General features: G+C 50.6%; 2 protein-coding genes across 2 annotated transcripts in view; one reads left to right on the plus strand and one right to left on the minus strand.

Annotated features, from left to right (window-relative positions):
- The first annotated feature begins 56 nt into the window (after positions 1–56).
- DDX51 (DEAD (Asp-Glu-Ala-Asp) box polypeptide 51) lies at positions 57–4,556 on the plus strand. The gene is made up of 13 exons (XM_008568872.1): positions 57–375; positions 698–843; positions 933–1,004; positions 1,166–1,272; positions 1,467–1,575; positions 1,671–1,816; positions 2,095–2,293; positions 2,388–2,503; positions 2,584–2,700; positions 2,906–3,007; positions 3,166–3,229; positions 3,337–3,471; positions 3,751–4,556. The coding sequence occupies exons 1-13, from the start codon at positions 153–155 to the stop codon at positions 3,775–3,777; spliced, it is 1,563 nt and encodes a 520-aa protein (XP_008567094.1). The 5' UTR covers positions 57–152; the 3' UTR covers positions 3,778–4,556.
- Positions 4,557–5,376: 820 nt separating this feature from the next.
- LOC103587423 (E1A-binding protein p400-like) overlaps positions 5,377–11,239 on the minus strand; it is a 32,078-nt gene continuing 26,215 nt past the window's right edge. The window contains 2 exon segments of the mRNA XM_008568873.1: positions 5,377–5,392; positions 6,022–6,127. Coding sequence (XP_008567095.1) covers positions 5,377–5,392; positions 6,022–6,127 — 122 coding nt within the window.

Here is an 11,239-nt window from a genome sequence, read left to right on the forward strand (position 1 = left end):
TTTTTTTTTTTTTTTTTTTTTTTTTTTTTTTTTAGTTCTTTGAAGACTATGTGGAAAGTGAGTTGTGGGGGTTTAAGGAGAAGCCGGAGACTAAGAAGGTTTCTCAGGGCCTCCTTCCTGCTGTCTCTTCAGCTTGAGTTTTTGGTTTCTGCATGCTCTGCTCCCCCAGCCTGGAGGGTTCTGGGGTATTCACCTGGTCCCTTTCTTTTACCTTTTTGTGGCAGGTCCAGCCTTTTCTTCCAACGTGGTTGGCTGAGCCAAGCTGTGTCAGAAAAAATGTCACTGAAGATCTTGTTCCAATCGAGGACATCCCGGAGGTCCACCCTGACCTGCAGAAGCAGCTGCGGGCACATGGCATCTTATCCTACTTTCCAGGTGCCTCAGCCCCAGGCAGGCAGATGGGTAGACACCTCCCAGAGTATCCTCACCCAGGTCTGTGCAAGGCCACAGCTCAGGATCCCTACCACACCCCGGGATCCCTACCACATCCAGCGTCACATGCAGTTCAGTGTCCTCAGGCTCGTGGTTCCTGATGAGCACTGGGGCCACCTGAGCCTGATGCTCCTCAGGGACCTGATGCCATCCTTGAGTGGAGGTCCCCTAGGTCTCTGGCAGAGTAGCCCAGCCTGGAGATTCCAGATGGGTAAGTGGCTGGTCTTAGCATAAACGTAACTTGCTTCTCATCTTTCTTGTCCAGTCCAGGCAGCTGTGATTCCTGCCCTCTTGGAGAGTGCGGCCAATGGGTTTTTAGTGGGCAGAGGTGGCTACCAGCCCAGTGATCTCTGTGTTTCGGCCCCAACAGGCAGTGGGAAGACGCTGGCCTTTGTCATCCCTGTGGTGCAGGTAGGCGTAAGGCTCCCTCTCCTCTTCTGGCCAGGCTCAGCGGGTAGGGAACAACTCTACTGACGCAGGTGGTCCTTTCTCCCCTGCAGGCACTTCTGCAGCGAGCAGTGTGCCACATCCGTGCCCTGGTCGTGCTGCCCACCAAGGAGCTGGCCCAGCAGGTATGTGGACCCTGCACCTGGAGGTAGCATACCAGCCTCAGCTGCCCACTGGACATGTGTGCTGCTTGGCCCCTGGATGGGCCAGACCATATCTGGAGTCCTTTTCCCTGCAGTGGGGGGATAGCAGCTATGCCCAGGCTGATGACAGACTCCTTTGCCAGGTGAGCAAAGTGTTCAACATCTACACAGACGCTACACCTCTGCGGGTTGCTCTGGTTACTGGACAGAAATCATTGGCCAAGGAGCAGGAGAGCCTCATCCAGAAAACGTAGGTTCTGGGTTGTGGCTCTTCAGGAGAACCCCTGTTCAGCCCCTCAGTTGGACAAAGGCTTGTCTGGCAGGAGCAGAGCTGTAGGGCTGGCAGGTGGGGATCAGTGCTGTGTGAGGGGAAACAGGTAGCCCCTTGCATTCAGAAGGCCATGGAAGGAGCTTCCTCCTGTTGAATCATTCTCTGGTTTGCAGAGCAGATGGCTACCGCTGCCTGGCTGATATTGTGGTGGCCACCCCTGGCCGCCTGGTGGACCACATCGACCAGACTCCAGGATTCAGCCTCCAGCAGCTCCGCTTCCTGGTAGGTCTCGAGCCCTGGAAGCCTGCGCTAAGCTAGGGGCTGATCCTGGCAAGGAACCTCTCCTCCACCCATGCTGGGTTTCCTGTCTTCTACAGGTTATTGACGAGGCTGACCGCATGATAGACAGCATGCACCAGTCCTGGTTGCCGCGGGTGGTGGCGGCAGCCTTCCAGAGCGAGTGCCCTGCAGACCCCTGTGCTCTACTCCAGAGAAAGCAGCCCCTGGCAGTAACCACTGCTAGGTATCCAGCACCGTGCTTGGGAGCCACTGTCCTTGAGTAGAGGCTAATCCTTGTTGTTCTCCTTTCTCGGGACTCTTAGCTGAGAGTGAAGTAAGCTCTGTCACACAGAGCCACCCCATCATTGCAAGCACGTGAGCCAGACCACCTGATCTCTGGTCTGGCTCAGTCTCTTTTGTGCACGGAGTAGCCATGAGGATTTGTGTTCCTGGGAGCTGAGGGTCACAAGCAGGGCCACTCATAGCCCGTCCCAGTGCTCCATACTCTTCCTTCTCTTTCAGTACCTGCTATCCCCAGATGCCTCTGCAGAAGCTGCTCTTTTCGGCCACTCTGACCCAGAACCCCGAAAAGCTGCAACAGCTTGGCCTTTACCAGCCTCGGCTTTTCTCCACGGGGCTGGCACAGAAGGGACCCAGGGACACAGACAGCGACATGGATGGGGATTCAGGTGGGAAGTACACCTTCCCTGTAGGACTCACGGTGAGCTGGGCTCGGGGATGGGGAGGAGTGGTTCAGGAGGGGGCAGTGCCCAGGTGCCTGGGGCTCCTGGCCATTCCCCTGCTGTCTTGCACAGCACCACTACGTGCCCTGCAGCCTCAGCTCCAAGCCACTGGCCATCCTGCACCTGATCCTGGAAATGAATTTCTCACGGGTCCTCTGCTTCACCAACTCCCGAGAGAACTCCCACAGGTGAGGCTGGGCCAGGGCAGGTGCAGCTGAGACATGCTCTGGCCCCAGCACCACCTGGTTCCAGCTTCTTTTCTGCCCAGGCTCTTCCTGCTAGTGCAAGCTTTCGGAGGTGTGAGCGTGGCTGAGTTCTCCTCCCGCTACGGGCCCGGCCAGAGGAAGACAGTCTTGAAACAGTTTGAACAGGGAAAGATCCAGCTGTGAGTACTTGGGAAGGGGGGCCAGGACCTGCTCTGTGAGGTCAGCCTCAGGGTCCTCTGAAGGGTGCCTCTGTCCAGAAAGTGGCTTTCTGCACCCCTAATTCTGGCAGCCAGTTGCAGAAAAGCCTAGAGCTGCCCTATGGGGCAGGTGCAGGTGTGGGCATCCCTCTCCCTGGTGGGGCCCACAGAGTCCGTGTCCTGCCAGCCTCATCAGTACCGACGCCACCGCCCGAGGCATCGACGTGCGGGGTGTGGAGCTGGTGGTCAATTACGACGCTCCCCAGTACCTGAGGATCTACGTGCACCGGTGAGGGCTGGCCAATAGCGGCTGTTGGGGGGCTTGGGGGTGTCATGAGCTCCCGGGCATCATATGCGGGACCATCCTGCATGGTTTTGGGTGGAGGTTTTTTCGGCTCCCTGAAGGGTCGGAGACTACTGTCTGGAGGTAGCTGTGTTTGATTTCAGGGTTGGGAGAACAGCCCGAGCTGGGAAAACTGGACAGGCCTTCACACTGCTTCTGAAAGTGCAGGTGGGGTCATGTGGGTTTCAGCAGGATGCTGGGGGACTTCTGCTACCTGCTGGGGACAGTGGAGGGTTGGTCCAAGAACCCTTTCCCACGCATGGGCTTCCCTCCAGGAGAGGAGATTCCTGCAGATGCTGACAGAGGCTGGGGTGCCCGAGCTGGAGCGACACGAGGTCTCCAGTGAGCTCCTGCAACCGCTAGTGCCTCAGTATGAGAAGGCCCTGTCCCAACTGGAGAAGACCATCAAGGTAAGGGACCCCAGCCTTGGGTGTCCCTAGACATGATGTTATAATATGTTGAGAAAAAGAGAAAAGTGAGAAGAAAATAAAAGGGTCACAGCAAGTTTATCCTGAAGCTTCAGGCTGGAGGATGGATGGGAGGGGAGGGCCGCCAGCTGCCAGGACTGGGACGGTGCTTTTTGAGGGAGCACCAGGTTTCCTTCTTCTCAGGGATCCAATGGCTGGGGTCCAGGGTCACTATGGGGATTGGTTGCCCGTACAAGGCCGAGCACTCCTCTTCTCCTGCAGGAAGAGCGAAAGCAGAAGGTGGCCTAGCCTGGGGCTTGGAGGACCAGAACGATTGAGCCTTTTGTTCCCTCCTGCTGGATAGCAGTCACCATCTTTACCCTCCTGGAAAAACCCTGAGCACTGGGTGCTGCATGTGAGCAAAAGATATTCCTCGGGGTTTGTGAGGAAGCAGCCTGCAGTCAGAGCCCAGAACAGAGGTGTGTTCTAGAAGCTTAGGCTCAGTCCTGAGACTTAATGAACTGTCACTTGCATAGCTTGAGGCAGCAGAAGTTGGGCCTGAGGTTGGGTCAGTCTTTTTGAAAATAAAGCTTTATTTTAGTAAAACTGTGAAGACTACCGCAGAACTGGTGGAATGGCATCTAGGGTTAGCCTAGAGCTGATTTTACAGACTTAGCTCTTCTAGAAATTTCAGCATCTTCACCATTTTGCGTGGGAAAAGTTGCCCTAAGCGTCCCTTGCTCAGGTCCCTGGGTGTGAGGTGGCTGTGCCAGCACAGTCTTGCTTTTACCAAAAATATTTAGAAACATGCGTAGACTCTTCCCTGGCCCCCACCATTTGCAACCCCAGGAAGGAGAGGTGTTCTTGAGAAAATGTGTCCAGCACTACAAGTACCGTAAACCAGAGAAAGCAGCTGTGTAGTCAATAGTATTTTACTTTGTGATTATTACCCATGTATAAAATAAACGCACGGCATGAGAAAGTCTTTGTTACAAATGTACTGGAAACAAGCTTTAGATGCACTGATTACTATTTATAAGAATGCTTTGTAATGAATATTTTATGTACTAAAATTAAAGCAAACTTTTTAAAAAAAATAGGAGAGAAATGTAGTTCTTTATCCCTGCCTGAAGATACTTATCCACTTCAGTAAAATAACGATACGAAAACACAGTCTTGACACTTTGATGGTGGCTGTCTTGTGGCCACAGGCCAAGAAAATTCGTGGGAACAATTACCCACCACAAGGGCAGAAATGAAACTTATGGGAGAAATACTCAAACTGGACGTCTTGAATTAAACAGGTAAAAATTTCTCAGGGGGTATGAACACATTTGTACACCTAACAAGTCGATGCTTCAGCACAAGCTACATAGGGCACACCTACATGCTGGGGACAGGAGGCCCCAGGTGAGCACAAGGCCTGGGCCCAGAAGCTGTCTGCCCACCTGGCTATGCCACACACATCTGGGAAGAAGCTTCTCTTCAGTGTCCATAGGCCTCCAGCCTGGGCTGGCAGGTCTTGTTCTAGACCTTCTGACATGTGAAAGCTGTGTCAACGGCCACAGAATGGAAGGCGCCCACATGCAGCAGATGGGATGTGAACAGGAAGCGTGTTCCCTCCCACCTTCCCATGTCCTGCCCCTGCCTCAGCTGGGCTTGCTAGGGGCCTTGAACCTGACAGACAGTGGGGGCCTGCATCTAGACTTGGCTGCTGACTCTGGCCCTCGCTGGTGGCTGGAACCTGCCCCTGGTGCAGGAAGCACCTGGGCTTGCTCTTGGCCAACCGTGGTCTGACACGTCACTTGTGGCTGTGCCTGAACCTGTATGTTCAAGAGGACATGACGAATAGAAGGCTTCGTGTTAGTAAAGAACTCTACATACTGTTCCCATCTTCCTGAGGATGAGTTAGACCTCGAAGGGGCTAAAAAGCAAAATCGGAGAGTGGTCAGTATGAAAATAAGGGCTACTACCTCTGCGTAACAGTGACTCATATGTCCGTTTCAGTTATTTACTAGAAAACAACATACCAGAAATATGAAAATTCCATTTGACATTAAATGCCACCACTGACTAGGTCTGGTTTTTGGTCATGGAATATACAAAATGGTGGAGGGAGGAGCTCCTCAGACCCCCCCGAGAAACAATTATAACTGGTAACAATGACCAAAAAACAAGCATTTAATGTCTGTAGATAGCAAATAGAGAAGCATTTATTCAAGAAAGTAAACCTCAGAGCAGGAGTCCTGCATCTGAGCCATGCCCACCTCCCTGCCCACCCACAGCTTGACAGGATGGCAGCTCAGTCCAGAGCCCGGCTGCCACGCCACAGGAAGATGCCCGCAAGCCCTGGCCATTGGGGAAGCACACGACAGAGCCACACACTTGACTCACCTGAGCTGTGAGGAAACCTGGAAAGGCCATCGGTTTGGCCTTTTTCTTTACAATTTAGATATATTTGTATTCAAAAGAATGGGAAGGGTACTAAGCTGGTGACTGAAGACAACAGCTGAACCTTTTGACTTTTTGAAAAACTAGATTACTGCCACTCACTGAGTACTGACCATGGCTAGATGCCGCTGGGTGCACAGAGACACACAGGGTGGCCTGACCGTGGCATTCTCAGGTAGGATGAGGATGCAGAACAGGCCATGGCCTCCTGCAGAGGTGTGGGAAGTGGGGGATGAGAAGCCTTCCCAGAAATTTTAGGAAGAGCTTTAAGTGATGAAGGGGGAGAAGTGGTTTACCAGATGGAGGGACTGAGAGTGGCCAGCAGCTCCAGGTCACTGTCCAAGCTCACCTGCTGGGCAGCAGATGCCATCTGCTGAAGGCTTGCTGCAAGTGTTTGCTGCTGAGCAACTTGAGGGGTCTTTGCAATCTTCACAAAACACAAAACAAGTAGCACAGTCACAGTCCCTACCCACACATTCCTGCCTCCTTCCTTCTGAGGAGAGTGGCTCCCAGGACAGAAGGCATCTGCCACCCAGCTTGGGCCAGTGTGGCCGCCACTCTGGCTCTGGCTGAGGTGGGGCACAAGAGCCCACCGGTATCTGGCCCTGCATCTGCAGGGCCCTCATGGCCTTGGCCTGAGACACAGAGGATATCAGAAATGGTGCCTCCATGGTGGGCTGAGGTATGAACGTCACTTTTGGCTGTTGGCCTGCCTGCTGCTGGGTTTGAACAGTAACCTGCTGGTCATTCATCTGGAAAATACAGAGAGACTTTAGAAAAGAAGGAGAGGGGAAGACACGGTAGAGCCACTGCTGGCCGCAATCCTTTCTTCACTTTCAATGAAGCAAGTTTTCACACACCAGCCCTGCCAGACACTGCCTGTGCCTGGACCCGAGAGATCCCAAGATGAGTCAGACAGGCTTGTCTTTCATGGAATTTCACAAGCATTATCAGGAAGGCAGAGCTCACCCGCCTGCCAGGGTGTTGATGGGGTCCCAGGATTGGGATGTCCCCAGCCAGCCCCACCAAGGAAGTCAGCCACATACTTTCTACAAACCCAGGTTCTCTCAGCTCTGAGTTCCAAAGAAATTGTCCTCATCACTCCAGATGGAAGCAAACTCTCAGGCACATGAGAGGTGGACTCCCAACAGGTGTATTCGGTGTCATCCCAGCAAGGGAAACTCTCCATCCAAGCCTCATTCACCACAAGTTCCTGTCCAGGTCAGGATGGCAGCAATGCCACTTGCAGGTAGGGAGCTCTCAGGCAGTAGAGCAGCCCTCAAAGCTGCTATAACAGGACAGGATTACAGAGGGCATCTCCCAGCTTTGCCAGCCCAGACCCCGGCCGTGGGAGGGAGACAGGCCTCCACCCAGATGCCCCTGCATGGTCTGCCACAGACCTGGGCCAGATGAAGGGCATTCAGAGACTGAATGAACTGTGAACTCTGCTTGTCCTTTGATAGGATGGTTTGATTGTCACAGCTCCCTTGGGGCACTTCCTGACCTTAATGAATGTGAGGTAGGGGATGCCATCAGCCTCTTGGGCCTTTCAAAGAATGATTCTTCTCAGTTTCTGGAGAAGCACATCCTGAAGGATAGACCCTCCCTTGCCAGTGACACCACTGACGTCCACATTATGACATGAGGTAAAGGGCATTAACTCTGTAGCTTAGTATACACTCTCTGACGTCAAAAAGCCACTCTGTTACAACACCACACTCTGCTCCTGTGCCATGCTTCCTGCAGTTTAGGAACTAGGCACATTCCAGGCTGCCCCTAACACAGCCCACAGCCTTAAGGCTGCTCTGGAAAAGCCATGAGGCCTGGGCAGGCAGGAGGGGCGGATGTCCCCTGTCCCGCACCCTCCCTAAACTTCCCCACCCCACCCAGCAACTGTCACTGGCTTTGGTCTGACCTCTCTGGCTGGGCTGCGTGCCTTGCCTCGCTGGACACCTTGGGCTAGGCCAGGCCATGAGCACCGGCCTGTGCAACTGCTCGGCAAACTCCCATGAGGCATCACTGGGCCGGCCCTGCCCATGTCTCTCCCTCCACCACTGCCCCTTTCTCCCCTCCTGGTTCCCGCTCTCAAGGGGAACTGCGATAGGCTGGGGGTGGGAGGCAACAACAGGTAACACACCCCCAGAAAAGCCATGGCTGGGCAGGCAGCTCCCCTGACCTCACTGCCTGGAGGTGCAGATTCTGCATGGCCTTTCTCTGTTCACCGTGGGAGACTACTCTTCCTACAAAAGACTATGTGGAGAAAACAGTAAGACTTCCTCCTGCTTGAGGAACTATCTAGAATGTGCCTGCAGGTGCTCTTAGGAGCTCTCCCTGGCAGCAGTGTGAAATGCACTGGCGCTTGGGAGTAACAGCTCTGTGTACACAAGCATAGACTGCAACTTCTCCTCTCTGCTGCTGTTTACAACTGGCATTTCCAGGTGCACAACACCTGGTATGAAGGGAAGGAAAAAAGAATCACCCACTCTGGCATCCTGGGTAGCCTTGGTGACAGCTTTGGCAGGAGGCAAGAGCTCTATGAATGTTCTGAGTCATTGGTCTCCAGACACTTATGTTCATGTTTTTTAAAACTGCATATCTACCCTCAGAATATTACAACAGAGCCTCTACATGTATTCTTTTTGGCAGCTGGCCAGTACGAGGTTCTGAATCTGTGACCTTGGTATTACCAGCACCATGCTCGAGCCTCTCAGGTATTTAAAATGCAAATAAGGGAATTCATTCCATTGATCTAATATTCTACGATTTGATACTCACCATTATCCATAATAAACTATACATGATTAAATTGTTCTTTAATGATGGAAAGTTATACATTCCTTATTCTCTCTGAATTTGTATTTCCATTCCATTCTCCCACAGATTTAATCCTACTGTATGTTATGACTGAAATTCTTTGACAGATCCCAGATCATGCTTCTCTGTGACAGAAATGTGTACAAAAACTGATCACAAGGCTCTAGGCATTCAAAAACAATAATTTTCTGAACAGAAAAATGATTACAATTATTATTGCCATGTAAGTAGTCAAAATAACATAAGTATATTATAATCTATGCTAAACAATTACTAAATACAAAAAGTAAAATTTAACACCAATGAGATGGGTGGGTCTAGTTTTTTTAAATTAGTTCATATGCCCATGGGACCACATAAGATCCAGCGCCTGATTACAATTATTATTGCCATGTAAGTAGTCAAAATAACATAAGTATATTATAATCTATGCAAAACAATTACTAAATACAAAAAGTAAAATTTAACACCAATGAGATGGGTGGGTCTAGTTTTTTTAAATTAGTTCATATGCTCATGGGACCACATAAGATCCAGCACGAACTCCACTCCTATTTTTCATATTTACAGATCACACCACTGAGAAAAACCCCTTCCCATAAATTAGCAGATACCATCAGGAAGAGTTTTGTCACAAAATGTTGCTTGACTTTGAACCCTTTCTGTGCTATATGAAAAACTACACGGTGTCCATCATCAAAGTTACTTTGAATGCTTTATCAGCTGGTAGATGGATGGGTTCTCTTCCGATTTTGCTGAAAGCCAAGAGTGAAGCTGCCTGACCCATAAAGGATTTGCTGGCCAGATGTGAGAGCTGCCTCCTCAGCCCTGACTCCAGACCTGGAGCTGTGCCCTTGTTCAGAGCCCTCCAGCATTGTTCCTGCACCCGGCAGTGGCTGGCAGGGCAAACAGGTGAGAGCTGCAGCTCTGGGCACAGGCTCTGCTGGCCTCTGTGGTTGGATCTTTGTGGAGTCTCTGTCCATATGCAGCGTAGTTTGAGGCCCATGTCTGGATGGCAGGGACCCTGCGGGCGCCTCTGCCATCCCCATCCCTGGTTCAGGTGGATGTGTAGTGTGCCCAGTGTGGGTGCCACTCCACAGCAAGCCTGGCCTCTTTCCTGCTGGTGGAAGCTTCTAGCACATCACATTTGCTTTCCTTCTTGCATCGAGGGCCATCTTCCATCTTGGTGGCCGATGTTCTCTGTCATTGTCTAAGAATATCTTTATCTCACTCTGATCCTTGAAAGACAGTTTTACCCCAGAACTTTGGCAGTATTCCTGGTTTCCATAGTTACTGCTGAGAGGTTAGTGTACAGTCTGATTGTCACTCCTTTGAAGGCAGTCTGTGTTTTCAGCCTGGATTCTTTTATGACCTTGCCATCATCTTTGAGCTTTACAGTTTTCCTAAATGTGCCTAGGAATGAACATCTTTGCCTTTATCCTGTTGGGGACTTCTTGGGTTTCCTCAATCTTTGGATTGGCACCTTAAACCAGTTCTGGAAAACTCTCAGCCATTAATTCTTTTGATGTTCTCTTCTTCCCGTTCTCTTCTGGAACTCAGTTCCATGTTGGACCGTCTCACCCCTTCCTCTGTCATCTTTGTCTCTCAATGTGTCTTTCTTGTTTCCTATTCTCTTGAGGTTATATAATTATTTTCTCCAGATCTCTCTGCAGTTTGCAAATTCTCTAATGTATTATTTCACACTTTCACTAAATTTTTTAAAACCGTGGAATAACTTACATACAGTAAATTCACCCTTTCTGATGTATACCTCTATGACAAATGCATCATACTGCCATGTAACCTCTGTCACAATCAAGATGCAGAATATTTCCCTCACCCCCAAAATTCCTTCTTGCCCCTTTGAGAGTCAATCCTTCACTGCTCCCAACCCTTGGAGACCACCAATCAGTCCTCTGTCCCCACAGTCTTTCCTTTTCCAGAATGTCATATAAATGAACTCCTACAGTATGCAGCCTGTGGATCTGGCTTCTTTTGTTCCGCAGAACACATTCAAGACTCACCCATGCTGTGCTATCAGCAGTCCATTCTTTTCAGTACTAGGTGCTAGTTTATTGTACAGACATACCACAGTTTACCCATCTGCGAGGGAAAGGATGTCTGGGTTGCTTCCAGTTTTGCATAAATTAACAAAGCTGCTATGAACATTTGCGTGCATTTGTTTATTGTGGTTATAACATTTGGATATCGTGTGGACATATGTCTTTATTTCTCATGAGAAACTGCTCGGGGGCACCCTGTCAACAAAGCATGAGCATTTCTGCTGCTCAACCCCCTCACTTGCTCTTGGTCATATTCTGCTTTCATCCACTCTCGGAGGTGTGGCAGTGTCTCACTGTGATGTTTACTTGTATCTCCTGGTGACAGTGATGACAAGCAACTCTTCCTGGGCCTATCAGTCACCTATGGAGCTGCCCTGGTGAAGTGTCTGTTCAAATCTTTTTTTTTTTTTTTTTTTTTTTTTTTTTTTTTTTTTTTTTTTTTT

Source organism: Galeopterus variegatus, unplaced genomic scaffold (genome assembly GCF_000696425.1).
Source record: "Galeopterus variegatus unplaced genomic scaffold, G_variegatus-3.0.2 Scaffold449, whole genome shotgun sequence".
Lineage (NCBI taxonomy): Eukaryota > Metazoa > Chordata > Mammalia > Dermoptera > Cynocephalidae > Galeopterus > Galeopterus variegatus.